Source organism: Hylobates moloch, unplaced genomic scaffold, assembly GCF_009828535.3.
Source record: "Hylobates moloch isolate HMO894 unplaced genomic scaffold, HMol_V3 SCAFFOLD_18, whole genome shotgun sequence".
NCBI classification, from domain to species: domain Eukaryota; kingdom Metazoa; phylum Chordata; class Mammalia; order Primates; family Hylobatidae; genus Hylobates; species Hylobates moloch.
In genome coordinates this window covers 36550121-36566237 of record NW_026652293.1, presented here as the reverse complement: position 1 = coordinate 36566237, position 16117 = coordinate 36550121, and the positions used below count along the sequence as shown (strand labels likewise).

Genomic DNA, 16117 nt, shown 5'->3' with positions numbered 1-16117 from the left:
GCGAGGCATAGAGTTTCATAGGGTTAGTGGTAGAATATAGGGCTGGCACATTTAGCATTACTAGATGTAGGCCATGTTAGGGAATTTGGATTTTATTTAATGGGATATATTTAAACAAGGGAGTGATGCAATGAGATTTCTAGCTGCGAGTAAGTAAAATTATATTGTTTTTGCTTTTACCTCCAAATAATTAGCATGGCAGACATCCCAAATGTTCTTGCCCCAATTCCCATTCTAAGATTAGGAGGCCGGTGATGCAGTGAGCTTTAGGAATGTGATGGGAACGAATATTTTATAGATTTTATTTTTGTAATGGCAATTCTTAAGGTACACCACTGTACAGTTGTGTTTGCTGTAGAGTCTGTCAACTGGGTTTGAATCACAGCTGTGTCACAAACTGTCTGTACAAGTCACTTAGTTTTTCTAGGCCTCAATGTTCTCATCTTTAAAATCTGGATGATAAAATCCAGCTTTAAAATCCAATTCTTAAGGTTGTTAGGATTAAATGAGATAATGTTTATAAAGTGCCTGGGATAAAGTAAATAATCAGTAAATGATTGTTTTTATACTGCCGATAAAAAGCTGAAAGTTTATTAATTTATTTTAGGCCAAGTCAAAATGGCCTCCTGGCAAAACGTTGGTATTGAAATGAACTTTCCAGCCAAAACCCTGCATTGAAAGCAGTTAAAAATTTAGCCAAGTTAAAATTGATACCACATCCACTTAGCCAACATCATATATGATAGGACTGTGTCGGGCCCCCTCAAAATGCATTATCTGGTGTGGGATATCCAAATGCAGTTTCAAAAGCGGGAGGAAGGGAATATATAGGCTTGGAGCTTGGGAGAGAAGTTTGAAGTGGAAGTAAGAGTTTGGAGATTAACTGTCAGGAAGATGAGATTTAACTCATCTCAATGGGTGCAGAAAAAGCACTTTATAAAATTTAACACTCATACATCGTAATACTTACAGTAGGCAGGAATAGAAAAGAATTTCTTCAGACATAAAGATTATCTAGAAAAGCGAAAAGCAATCGTATTCAGTGGTGAAATATTGACAGCTTTCTTTCTGAGATTAGGAACAATACAGAGATCACTGCTATTCAAGACTGTATTGGAAATCCTAGCTAGCACAATACACCTAGATAAATGAAGTTTAAAGATATTAAAAAAAGATGTAAAACTGTCTATTTGCAGATAACGTGATTGTGTATATAGAAAATAAAAAAGAATCTATAAATAAGCTATTAGAAATAAGCGGACCAGGCACGGTGGTTTACGCCTGTAATTCCCGGACTTGGGGAGGCCGAGGCAGGTGTATTGCTTGAGCCCAGGGGTTTGAGACCAGCCTGAGCAACATAACCAAAACCCTGTGTCTACAAAAAAGAAAAAAAAAAATTAGCCGGGCCTAGTGATGGCACACACCTGTAGTCCCAGCTACTCAGGAGGCTGAGGTGGGAAGATCACTTGAGCCTAGGAGGTTGATAATAATAATAATTAAATGAATTTACTAAGATTGATACCTGTAAGGTCAATGTACAAGTATAAATGATATTTCTGTATACTAGCAATTGCTAGAAAATTAAAAGTCAAATTTTAAAAATGGACTTCAAATAACATAAAAAATGTCAAATGCAATTTAAAAAATCTAATAAAAATATGCAAAATATCTATACTGAAGACTATAAATATTTCAGAGAAGAATTTAAGAAGACCTAAATAAATGGAAGAACATTCCACATTTGTGGATTGGAAGACTCAGTATCATTTAGATGTCAGTTGTTCCCAAACTGATCTAAAGTGTCAATGGAAGCCACTCAAAATCCTAGTAGGTTTTTTTTTTTTAATGGAAACTGGTTCTAAAATTTGTACAGAAATGCAAGTGACCTAGAATAGCCAAGATACTTTTGAAAAAAAAAAAAAGTTGGAAGACTTACACTACTAGATTTCAAAGCTTACTATAAAGCTCAAATAATTTATTTAGTGTGATACTGGTACAGTGACTAGACAAGTATACTAGTGGAACAGAGTAGAGTCCAGAAATTAACCCACAGAATATAGCAACTCAGTAGTGGAAAGAATAGTCTTCTCAACAGATGATGCTGGGGCAGTTTGATCTTCAAATAAAAAAATTGAACCTTGACCCCTACCTAATACCACTTAGAAATATTCTATTAAGATGGCTTATAGTCTAAATGTTAAGACAATAAACATTCCGGAAGAAAAGATAGATCAGTGTCTTCATGACCTTGGGTAGGTAACGATTTCTTAAAGTGGTCACAAAAGGCATTAAACAGAAAAGAAGATATTATATGATAGATGGGACGTCGGCAAAATTAATGTCTTCTTATCAGAAAGACATTACTAATAAGTCAGTAGGCAAACCACAGGCAAATGAGGATATTTGCAATACCAATATTTGACAAAGGAGATTGATATCCAGAACTTACAATTAAATTCTGCAAGTTGACCGGGCGCAATAGGTCACGCCTGTAATCCCAGCACTTTGGGAGGCCGAGGCAGGTGGATCATGAGGTCAGGCGATCAAGACCATCCTGGCTAACACGGTGAAACCCCGTCTCTACTAAATATATGGGCGAGGTGGCTGGCGCCTGTAGTCCCAGCTACTCAGGAGGCTGAGGCAGGAGAATGGCGTGAACCGGGGAGGTGGAGCTTGCAGTGAGCCGAGATCACGCCACTGCACTCCAGCCTGGGTGACAGAGCAAGACTCCATCTCAAAAAAAAAAAAAAAAAAAAATTCTACAAGTTAATAAAAAAAGATAACCCAGTTAAAAATAGATGAAAGATTACAACAGGCATTTCACAAAAAAGGAATATCCAAATGGCATATTAAAAGGTCAGTAATATCATTATAAGTCAAAGAAATACAAATTAAGGCCATAGTTGGATACACCATTCCCACCAGAATGGCCAAAATTAAAAGACAGGCAAGACCAGGTGTTGGCTAGAAAGTAGAGCAATTGACACTCATATTCTGCCAATAAGTGTGCAAATTGGTTACAAATTTTTGGAAAAGTGGCAGTGTCTCTTAAGGATAAACATATACCAGCCGGACGTGGTGGCTCACACCTGTAATCCCAGCACTTTGGGCGGCTGAGACGGGCGGATCACCTGAGGTCAGGAGTTCAGGACCAGCGTGGCCAACATGGAGAAACCCTGTCTCTACTAAAAAAAACAAAAATTAGCTGGGCATGGTGATGGGCACCTGTAATCCCAGCTACTCCAGAGGCTGGGGCTGGAGAATCACTTGAGCCCAGGAGGTGGAGGTTGCAGTGAGCTGAGATCACACACTGCACTCCAGCCTGGATGACAAGAGTGAAAACTCCATCTCAAAAAAACAAAAATACACACACACACACACACACACACACACACACACACACACACCTACCATGTAATTTAGCAGTTCTACTCTTTAGTATATGCTACTCAGCAATTATACACCCAGCTTCATTCTTGATAGCCCCAAACTAGAAACAGTTCTAATTCCCATCAACAGGAGATGAGTTATATTGTTGTATATTCCAAAATGAATATTGTACAGCAATAAAAAAGAGGATTTGTTTTGTCAGATATCAATATTTTAAAGCTTTATTTAGGACAGTATAATATTAGCACAGAATAGGCAAAATGTCCAATAGAACCAGAAGCAAGAGACAAAAATATCCATGTATATCTTGGAACTTGATATGTGAGAGAGACGGCCCTGCAGATCGTTGAGGAAAAGATGGACAATACAATTATGGTGTCCTAATAGTTGATTACCCATATGGGAAAAAAAAACTATTTTCCTATATGGGAAAAGGGAAAAAAAAACTTATACAGCACACAAAAGTGAACTCCAAACTCACTAAAAACTGAAATGTAAATGGAAAAAATTGAGAATGATTGAAAGACAAAATAAGATCCCTTTATGACCTTGTTTAAGAAAGGACTTCTTAAGCCACAAAAAGCCTACATTTTAAGGAAAAAGATTGATAAATTTGATATTATTAAAATGAAAAACTTCTCTTCACCCAAAATCCCAGAAATAAACACAATGACTGATCACACTGTAGGAGAATACATTCATAATACAGTTAACAACAAAAGGTGAGAATCCAGAATATATTAAGGATTTGGTTCACAAGACTGTGGGGGCTGGCTAGTCCAAAATGTGTAGCGGATGCCAGCAGGCTGGAAACTCAGGCAGCTGTTGATGCTGTAGTCTTGAGGCAGAACTTCTACAGGAAACTTCACTTGTTGCTCATAAGGCCTTCAATTGATTGGATGACGTCCTCCTCTCCCCAACATTATATAAGGTAATCTCCATTACTCAAGTCAACTGATTATAGATATTAACCACATGTACAAAATACCTTCATAGCAACACCTATATTAGTGTTTGATTAAATAACTGGACACTGTAGCTGAATTGACACATAAAACTAATAATCACAATGCCCTACATTGTTTATTGATCATATAATGGAAATTAAGACCGCAATGAGACACAATTTTATATCCATTAAATTGACACAACTTAAGTCTGATAACACCAAGCATTGAAAGGAGTGGATCAGCAGGACTTTTATCTACTGTTGATGGGACTGTACACTGGTACATCATTCTGGCAAACAAGTTGGCACTTCCTTATAAAGTGGATCATTTGCATACATACACCACAGGAATTTCTCTCCTTGAGGAGCTCTTGCACATGAATGCAAGGGGATAAGTGAAATTTACAGGAATGTTATGGTAGTTTTTAAAAAATACAAACAGTGAACAACAACCTGGAAACAAACCAAATAATCAGTCATAGTAAAATGGATACATAAATCATACTATAGTCACAGAATGGCATAGCAAAAAGCAGTGAATAAATGAATGACGGCCACGTGGAATGAGTGAATTTTAGAAACATAATATTGAGTCTAAGAATCAAGGCACAGAAGTTTAAAAATAGCATAATACCAATTTTATAAAGCTCACAAATGAGTAATACAAAACAATATAATGTTTGGGACCACATGCCTACATACAGATATAGACCTGTGTGTAAGGAGGAAGGTGGAGGAATGGGATAGTGAAGGAATGCATAGGTGGATGCAAATGTTGTCAGTGTTCCAGTCAAGTTTGGTAGTGAGTTTCTGGGTATTTATTTTGTTTATTACTACTCATAATATATGTTTGGTGTTTGGTGTTACATCTTTTCATTTTATCAAGTTACATAAAATTTTAAAAGAAAATGAACAAAAACACGTGCTTCCATTTCCAGTCCAAAGCACTGAAATTTAAAAGTAGTGTGTTTTAATCTATGAAAACATTTCTTAAAACATTTTTTTAAAAAATGAAACTAAGTCTGTGAAGAGCTTAGAAGACAGTGTAATTCAGATTTATAACTAAGGCCATGCTTCATCGAGAAAGTCTAGATCAGCTGGAACAATGGTTCACTTTTTTGTTGAGGGTGGGGTGATGAGGTCGTTGACTGACTGCTTTGCCATGGAAGCTATTGATCGTCTCTCTCCAGAAAGCGTTTCGTATGTGCAAAACTTGTCACTTAACTTCAGCAGGTGATACTGAATCTGGTGTGGAAATAGGTTACTAAAGCTATCTAATACCAATTTTTATTAACTTAACTTGACATTGGTAGTCAGATGACAAAGTGTTTTCATCAAAGGTGCTACTTTATTCCTTAAAATCAGTAAGTTAGTGGAAATGTTATAAAGCTAAGTTAGTATAGGGAGGCTCTAATTTTAGTCCTTTTAGTTCTGTGTGATGGAGCATAGAATTATTTTGGCAAATGGTTATTGGGACTCTCTTTCAGGTTTTAAGTTTTTAATTTGGCCAACTTACCAAGGCTCAAATTGAGGGATGACCCACTTTTGCCTGGGTCAAAGCAACCAGGGCATGGAGAAAATTAATTGGGTTTTTCTTTGTAGGAAGCTTTGTAAGGTTTCCCAGTTGGCAAACTCTGTATCCCATATCTGATACATAGAAGAGCTATGAGTAGAAATATGGGTGTTTTCAACATAACATTTCTAAGTTGCAAAATGCACCTTTGAATACTTAAGCTCTCTTAGGTAATTCTCTTAGCTGAATGAGTACCATAACATGTCATTTGTTTACAGATACTTGATAATGTGAAGAGCAGTATCATGTTTTCTTTATCTAGCATTTGACGGCTGTTAACCAGTGAAATGAGAGATTAGATTCTATGCAACTAAAAGCACACACTGGATCCCTTCAAAAAAAACCGTGTCACCTTCTATATAAAGTATTAAATTCATTGATTGGCAAGATGCGTATGTTATGTTATTGAGACAATGATGTTTTCTTAATGAAGAGTACAGTAGATGTTTTTGTAAGTTCAAGAAAATGCTGAAGCTTACAAGATAAAAATTACCATTGTAATATGTAAACTAATCTTTATAATTGAGCATAATACCATGTGATTCACCAAACGCTATTTTACAAAATTGGTAAGTGTATGTATTTTTAAAAATTTCTAATACTGGTTTGTAATAAAGAATACTAAATTATCAACTTTATCTTTAATATCATAGAGGATTATCTTTTTTCACTCAGCTTTGTTTTTATACTTTGCCTATTATATCACTCTTTTTTCCCTCTTGGGTTGGGTTAAAAGGGAGAATATTTTTCAACTTCTGTCTTCTTATTTATTATCCATTTCTATATTACTTATATGATTACTTGTTAGGGCACTCGTGGTATTGTTTTTATAACTGTTAATGATAGTGTACTGTTTTTAAAGTTAATGCTGGAACGAATAAGTCAATATGGCATAAAGGTGGAGTGTCATCCTTGGAGCCAGACAGATAGAGTGAATCTCCTCTCAGCAAGTGACTAGCTATATGTCCTGGACAACTTTACTCTGTTTTTCCTGATTTTTAATAAAAGTGAATTCAGTGCCTGATACCTTGTGATAACTATAATAATAGCAGTAATAAGATTATTATTGAATTAAGCATTTTAGGTTACATACTTAACATAGTATCACCTGTGTATATTTAGCATATTCATTTGCAATATAGAACAGGTTGGCTGTAACTCTCCAATCTGGAGTCAAAATGTCTACCTGTGTGAGAGTCTAGTTGCTTTGAATATATTGTAACTGCATCTGTTGTGTATTATGAGTAAAATTTTTCAGGGCCACATATTGATTTAACAACGAAACAATTATATTCACTCTAATGTATGTTTGAGTGCCTACCATATGCAAAGCAATGAAGGTAATATATAAATATGTAAAATGCAGTTTCTGTTCCTAAGTACTATCAGTTTAACAGAAAGGATTAGGGAAATAGAGGAAATCTACTCTTTTAGGCACCCAAGTGGATAGAGGTTGTGCTATCAGAAAAAAAAAGTTTAGGCTATGTTAGTAATAGAAGCAGAATGAACCATAAACCAGTTTAAGTACCTTGGGGAGCCAAGGGGAAATAAATGGAACTACATGCTATGCCTTAGTAGTTTTTTCATATCCAGGGATCTCTTAAGTTCAGGTTTACAATCTATTTTATTTATTTTTTTACAATTTATTTTTTCTACATGTTTGTGCTCCAAGCATCTACAGGTGTATTACTTGTTAAAAGCTCTATATATAGCATGCAGAAATAGAAATAAGTATAATACTTATTTCCACAAGAGAGGCATAAATAAAGTTATGACCATTGTTAGCATAAAGGAAGGAGAGTTCACATTCTGTGGAAAATTATGAGAAGCAACTTCATGAAAGAACATTTGAGCTGAGATTTCATAAAGATGCATGTGATTTCAGGCAAAGTTTGGGAAATTTAGTGATATGTTTGCCTCCTGCTACGTCAAGGAATAAGTGTGAGTAGAAAGAGAACAGTGCATGGTATACTCGTGAGATAGTGAATCTTCCATTTGAGCAGGAATGTGGGGTTTGTGTAGGATGTCTGGGGAACCTGGAAGACCTTTAATTTAAGTAAGTAATGGGGATCCATGAAATTTTTTTTTTTTTTTTTTACATGGGACATGGTGGTGGTAATGCTGGTGGTGGTGGTAGGCTAATAGAGGTAGATTTTCTAGTAACTGCATTTGTATGTTTACTGAATTCATGTTTTTTTCTCTTTCAGGAAGTTCATGATTTGTTAAAAGACTATGACTTAAAATATTGTTATGTGGACAGAAATAAACGAACAGGTAAGATTTCTATTCTAAGTGTCTAGTTTCATTTTGATTCTCCCTGTACTCGTTATAGAACAAAAAAGCTTAGTGTCTTTTCATGCTTAAGCTAATCATGGAATTTTTAAGCCTTAAATCATGCGAATGTACCCCACACTATCTATTTTCTGAAGGTAATATTGGTATCCTAAATATTAATTGCATAAATGAATATAGTGTTACTAGAGACTTATGAATTTTTATAATGAATGTTCTGTTACAGTGAATGTTCTTCATAGGCTCAGAGTTCCTCGATTTTAATTGTATGTTATTGGACTTAGTGAATAGACTGTATGACTTGACCTTTAGCTGGGGAAACTGAGAAACTCACTTAGGTTTTCTGGGTATTAGTTCTATATCTGTGAGATTAAAAAACTAGATTATTTCCTTTTTGTGCATGTAATATGCAGCTGTTTAAAACCATCCTTTTGAGACTAAAAATAAGTTATGGAGGATAATGTAATCACTATGTACACATCCACCCCCAAATTATCAAATGGTAATATTTTGTCTTTAGAAAGTATGTACATAGCTAGAGCCCTCATGTAGATCTGTTGAATTTCTTCAGATTAAAAAAAAGTGGTAAAAAGGAACATTTACAGATAAAGATGAAATTCAGTTTCTACTACTCTGATTCCATTCCCTCCCAGCCTCCTTGTCTAGGGGCAGGCACTGATGAATTTGGTGCATATTTTCCAATTTATGCAGTTACATTTTGATAGCCATTAAAGCTGCTCACAAATTCTTGTTCTTTTTCTTCTGAGCACAAGGTAAGATAGTACTTACCTGCGCCTCTTTGAAGTTGAGAGTGGACTTGTGATTTGCTTGTTGATGAATGAAATGAGAGTGGAAATGACATGTATCCCTTCCAGGTGAAAGATTTCAGAGCCAGCATGTGATTTCCTGCTAAATCACATTCATTCACAGTGCTAAATGTAATTGCACTTCCCTGTGCTAAAGTAATTGGGGAAGGTAACAGAGTGACTATAATGAGCAAAACGTCCTTCCTTCCTTACCTTCAGCATGGGATATGCAGCATGAATCAGAAGAAAGCCTTTTGTTTTGTTATGCCGTTGAGATTGTGCAGAAGTTTGTTACCACAGTATCTTGACTAACCTGTAATTTTACCATATATACATATATATAATTAATGGTAGTCACTGTTTTAAGCTTTTCATAAATGGTATTCTAATGTATATTTCATTTAGCAACTTGCTTTTTTTGGGTTAACTCAACTTTGTTTTTCAGATCTTTCCACATTGATATATATAACTCAGGTTCATTGATTTAAGCTACTACATGTAATTATCATGTGAATTTATTATGATTAATGTATTTGTTACTGATTGGCATGCAGGAAGCTTTACCTTTCCCAGTAGTTCAAACAGTGATGCAATGAATAGCCTTTTAGTTGACTACTAATATGCATTTCAGCTGTTTCTCCATGACTGAAGCTCTGAGTCATAGGTGTGCACAATTTCAATGATACAGATATTGACAACGGAATTAGAGGTAACAGCCTTCACAGCTCACACAGAGCCAGGAATAGTGCTATTCCCACTAGTCAGGATGATAAACCTCATAATTCATGGGGCATCAGAAGTAATAATCAGAAAGTTTTTGCTCAGGAATGGGAAAAATTAACCTGAGACCAATGATGCTCTTGTCCTACCTAACAAAACTTAAAAACAAGACCAGAACGGATCAAAGTGCTTCCTCATCACTTAACCACATCCTGGAACAAAACTCAAGAATATTTGTATGCGTCAAAAACATCTGACACCCAACAAAGTGAAATTTATGATGTCAGACATCCAATGAAAAAGTAGCAGACATGATGAAGAAGCAGGAAAACCTAATGTATAACGAGGACAAAAATCAATCAAAACTGGTGTAGAATCGACCCAGATGAATTAATAAAAATGGACATTAAACCAGTTTTTATAATAGTGTTCCATATGTATAATAAGTTATAGTAGAGATTGAGCATGGTAAATAGAGACTTGGAAGATATATTATCCAAATCAAACATCTGGAGTTGAAAATTACAACATCTGACATGAAATACACTGGATAGGATTAATGGCAGAATAGACATTGTGGAAGAAAAAATTAGTGAACTTGAAAACAGTGATGTAAATGATCCAAAATGAAATACAGAAAAAAGACTGTAAAACATGAACAGAGTATCAGTGAACTGTGGGACAGCTTCAAGAGCAATTAGAGTCCCTGGGAGTAGGAATAGTTAAAAAAAATTAAAGAATTAGTAGCTGAAAAGTTTTAAAATTTTGATGAAAATGTTAATCCCAGAAATCCACAGAGCTCAACCAACTTCAAGTACAAAAGCATGAGGAAAACTACAGGGTACGTTGTAATCAAATTGCTTACGGTTAGTGATAGAGTGTCTTAAAAGCAGCCAGAAAAAAAGTATACATCATTAATACATTTAGCAGGACAAAGATTAAGATGACCATAGATCTTGGAAACAACACAATTGAAAGGACTGTAGGGTAACATCTTTTCATTCTTTACCAAAAGAAACAAAAACACAACAGGTCCACATAGAATTCTTTATCTGTTGAAAATATCTTTCAAAAACAGTGATGAAATAGAGATGTTTTTCAGTCATACAAAAGTTAAAAGAATCATCATCATTAGACTTGCACTATAAGAAATACTTAAGGAAGTCCTACAAGCAGGAAGAAAATTATAGATGGAAATCTGGACCTACCTAATAAAATGATGAATATGTGATATGGTCATTATGTGGGGTAAAGACTTTTTTCTTAATATTAAAATCTTTTAAAAGTATAATTGTTAAAAGCAAAAATAATAACATTACATTGTGATATTTGTAACACATGTAGAAATAAAATCTGTAACAGCAATAATACAAAGGCTGGGAGAGGAGAAATGGGATTGCACTGTTTTTTGTTTGTTTGTTTGTTTTTTTGTGCAAGACCTGAGTTTTATTATTACTCAAATCAGTCTCCACGTCTGGTGTCAGAAGTGATCTGTGTTGTGAGAGCATGGTAGGAGAAACTGCTTTCATTTTCTCCTCTATCTTGTCAGGGGCATAGGAATGGAGTACATTTTCTTTTTTTTAATTTTTTTTATTTTTTTATTTTTTTATTATTGTACTTTAGGTTTTAGGGTACATGTGCACAATGTGCAGGTTTGTTACATATGTATCCACGTGCCATGTTGTTTTGCTGCACCCATTAACTGGTCATTTAGCATTAGGTATATCTCCTAATGCTGTCCCTCCCCCCTCCCCCCACCCCACAACAGTCCCCAGAGTGTGATGTTCCCCTTCCTATGTCCATGAGTTCTCATTGTTCAATTCCCACCTCTGAGTGAGAACATGCGGTGTTTGGTTTTTTGTCCTTGCGATAGTTTACTGAGAACGATGTTTTCCAGTTTCATCCATGTCCCTACAAAGGACATGAACTCATCATTTTTTATGGCTGCATAGTATTCCATGGTGTATATGTGCCACATTTTCTTAATCCAGTCTGTCGTTGTTGGACATTTGGGTTGGTTCCAACTCTTTGCTATTGTGAATAGTGCCGCAATAAACATACGTGTGCATGTGTCTTTTTATAGCAGCATGATTTATAATCCTTTGGGTATATACCCAGTAATGGGATGGCTGGGTCAAATAGTATTTCTAGTTCTAGATCCCTGAGGGCTAATATCCAGAATCTACAATGAACTCAAACAAATGTACAAGAAAAAAACAACCCCATCAAAAAGTGGGCAAAGGACATGAACAGACACTTCTCAGAAGAAGACATTTATGCAGCCAAAAAACACATGAAAAAATGCTCATCATCACTGGCCATCAGAGAAATGCAAATCAAAACCACAGTGAGATACCATCTCACACCAGTTAGAATGGCCATCATTAAAAAAATCAGGAAACAACAGGTGCTGGAGAGGATGTGGAGAAATAGGAACACTTTTACACTGTTGGTGGGACTGTAAACTAGTTCAACCATTGTGGAAGTCAGTGTGGGATTGCACTGTTTGAAGTCTCTTATACAGTAAATGAAGTGGTGTGGTACCGTTTGACAACTGACTGTGATAAGTTAAAGATGTATACTGTAAAAGACCTTAAATCACCTGTTAAAATCACACACACAGAAATCATTAATTGTATTAAATGATTTTGCCTTGGATTTTGGAACCTACAGTGGTATTTGTGGAAACAGATATAATTAATAATTCAATTCATAAAAGATGGTTACAATTCTAAACTATAACCTTGCAACCAGAGCTTTTTATGGCAGATATGAGGAAATTATTATAGTAAAATAGGATACATTAGGGGAAAAAGTTTTGTCACATGCTTGCCTTCAAATTAGACCCAATAATAAACTAAATAGTAGACCATGCAATGACTTTTAAAAGAATCGGGACCAATTTTGGGATATTTAAATTTCACAAGGAAAATAGTAATATAATTAATCCCAAATTCCCTTACAGCCTTTTCTCTGTAGAGTGACATCTACCATTTCCATGAGAACTAGTATGTGAATTTTTTTATTTTTTATTATTTTAGAGAATTTGTGGTCTTGGAAAAACATGGAAGAAGCTATAGAACAGAAAATGTGACCTCCTTTCCCTACTGCCTGAACTTTTAAATTTGTTTCATTATGTTATTTAAATTCTTCCATAAAACCTAAGTTGATCAAATGCAGATACCTAAGAAAAGGAAAAAGAGATTTTCAGTTTTTAGATTATTAGTTGATTTGTATATGCATTTATTTATTCATTCATCTGACACAAAGCTTCTACCATATATCATGCACCATGATAGTTGGTGGAATTAGGGAGCTCATGGTTTAGTAAGGTAGCAGGCATCTAAGATTACGATGTGATGTGATCTCTGCAATAATCCAAGCAATGTTCAAGATAGAGAGGTATAAAAAAATAAAGAATGGTTAACTCTAACTATAAGAGAGGATCAGGGAAGCTTCTTGGAGATCATGATGGAGTAATGCATGGACTGAATTTGAAAATCAGCTAAAAGGTTCTAGGTATCCTAAGGTATGGGGAGTGATCTTATAGGCAGGGAAATTAAATGTGTAATATATGGATACCTGAAATAACTGGCTCTCTACAGGGAACTACAAATATTTCAGTGTTCTTGGAGAATAAAGAGCTGTTGGGGAAGGGAGGAAGTATGGCAGTTAACGAGGCTGGAGTTAGATATAACGGGCATTGTAGAGCATGATTACCAATCTGGCACTTGGCTTTTTTTGTGAGTAATAGCAAACCTTTGCATTTAAGGCAGTAAATAGGCACAATTAAACTTCTGTTTTTTAGAGATCACTTTATTGTCACTATGGAGAAAGGATTTAAAAAAAGCTAGAGGAGTGAAGAAAGGGGGATGGATTCAAGACCTATTAGACGGGTGGAATTTGAGGATTCCTTTTATATGGGAAATGAGGGAGACACAGTCTAGGTTAATTCCCAGGTTTCCGATTTGTGAGTGTTGTGTGACCAGCTAAAATAGGAAATAAAGGAAGATGAGAAGTATTAGGATTTTTTTTAATATACTTAAAGTTCTGGGGTAAATGTGCAGAACGTGCAGGTTTGTTACATAGGTATACATGTGCCATGGTGGTTTGCTGTACCCATCAACCTGTCATCTACATTAGGTATTTCTCCTAATGCTATCCCTCCCCCACTACACCCCCCAACAGGCCCCAGTGTGTGATGTTCCCCTCCCTGTGTCCATTTGTTCTCATTGTTCAGCTCCCACTTATCAATGAGAACATGTGGTGTTTGGTTTTCTGTTCTTTTTTTTTTTTTTTTCATCTCCAGTGTTCCTATAGGTGGGATTTCTTTTTTTCGTTTTTTTTTTTTTTTATACTTTAGGTTTTAGGGTACATGTGCACAATGTGCAGGTTTGTTACATATGTATCCACGTGCCATGTTGATTTCCTGCACCCATTAACTCGTCATTTAGCATTAGGTATATCTCCTAATGCTGTCCCTCCCCCCTCCCCCAACCCCACAACAGTCCCTGGAGTGTGATGTTCCCCTTCCTGTGTCCATGAGTTCTCATTGTTCAATTCCCACCTATGAGTGAGAACATGCAGTGTTTGGTTTTTTGTCCTTGCGATAGTTTACTGAGAATGATGTTTTCCAGTTTCATCCATGTCCCTACAAAGGACATGAACTCATCATTTTTTATGGCTGCATACTATTCCATGGTGTATATGTGCCACATTTTCTTAATCCAGTCTATCGTTGGACATTTGGGTTGGTTCCAACTCTTTGCTATTGTGAATAGTGCCGCAATAAACATACGTGTGCATGTGTCTTTATAGCAGCATGATTTATAGTCCTTTGGGTATATACCCAGTAATGGGATGGCTGGGTCAAATGGTATTTCTAGTTCTAGATCCCTGAGGAATCACCACACTGACTTCCACAATGGTTGAACTAGTTTACCGTCCCACCAACAGTGTAAAAGTGTTCCTATTTCTCCACATCCTCTCCAGCACCTGTTGTTTCCTGATTTTTTAATGATGGCCATTCTAACTGGTGTGAGATGGTATCTCACTGTGGTTTTGATTTGCATTTCTCTGATGGCCAGTGATGATGAGCATTTCTTCATGTGTTTTTTGGCTGCATAAATGTCTTCTTTTGAGAAGTGTCTGTTCATGTCCTTTGCCCACTTTTTGATGGAGTTGTTTGTTTTTTTCTTGTAAATTTGTTTGAGTTCATTGTAGATTCTGGATATATTAGCCCTTTGTCAGATGGATAGATTGCAAAAATTTTCCCCCATTCTGTAGGTTGCCTGTTCACTCTGATGGTAGTTTCTTTTGCTGTGCAGAAGCTCTTTAGTTTAATTAGATCCCATTTGTCAATTTTGGCTTTCGTTGCCATTGCTTTTGGTGTTTTAGACATGAAGTCCTTGCCCACGCCTATGTCCTGAATGGTATTGCCTAGGTTTTCTTGTAGGATTTTAATGGTTTTAGGTCTAACATTTATGTCTTTAATCCATCTTGAATTAATTTTGTATGAGGTGTAAGGAAGGGATCCAGTTTCAGCTTTCTACATATGGCTAGCCAGTTTTCCCAGCACCATTTATTAAATAGGGAATCCTTTCTCTATTTCTTGTTTTTGTCAGATTTGTCAAAGATCAGATAGTTGTAGATATGCAGCATCATTTCTGAGGACTCTGTTCTGTTCCATTGATCTGTGTCTCTGTTGTGGTACCAGTACCATGCTGTCTTGGTTACTGTAGCCTTGTAGTATAGTTTGAAGTCAGGTAGCGTGATGCCTCCAGCTTTGTTCTTTTGGCTTAGGATTGACTTGGCGATGCGGGCTCTTTTTTGGTTCCATATGAACTTGAAAGTAGTTTTTTCCAATTCTGTGAAGAAAGTCATTGGTAGCTTGATGGGGATGGCATTGAATCTATAAATTACCTTGGGCAGTATGGCCATTTTCACGATATTGATTCTTCCAACCCATGAGCATGGAATGTTCTTCCATTTGTTTGTATCCTCTTTTATTTCATTGAGCAGTGGTTTGTAGTTCTCCTTGAAGAGGTCCTTCACATCCCTTGTAAGTTGGATTCCTAGGTATTTTATTCTCTTTGAAGCAATTGTGAATGGGAGTTCACTCATGATTTGGCTCTCTGTTTGTCTGTGATTGGTGTACAAGAATGCTTGTGATTTTTGTACATTGATTTTGTATCCTGAGACTTTGCTGAAGTTGCTAATCAGCTTAAGGAGATTTTGGGCTGAGACAATGGGGTTTTCTAGATATACAATCATGTCATCTGCAAACAGGGACAATTTGACTTCCTCTTTTCCTAATTGAATACCCTTTATTTCCTTCTCCTGCCTGATTGCTCTGGCCAGAACTTCCAGCACTATGTTGAATAGGAG

At 36.0% G+C, this 16117-nt stretch overlaps 1 protein-coding gene across 5 annotated transcripts in view; it reads left to right on the top strand.

The window, feature by feature from the left end:
* Positions 1-16117, top strand: part of RAVER2 (ribonucleoprotein, PTB binding 2) — a 101440-nt gene that overhangs the window by 15596 nt on the left and 69727 nt on the right. For all 5 annotated transcript variants that reach the window (XM_032137312.2, XM_058430818.1, XM_058430816.1 and 2 more), the window contains exon 2: positions 8120-8186. In XM_032137312.2, coding sequence (XP_031993203.1) covers positions 8120-8186 — 67 coding nt within the window. The remainder of the gene's footprint in view (positions 1-8119; positions 8187-16117) is intronic.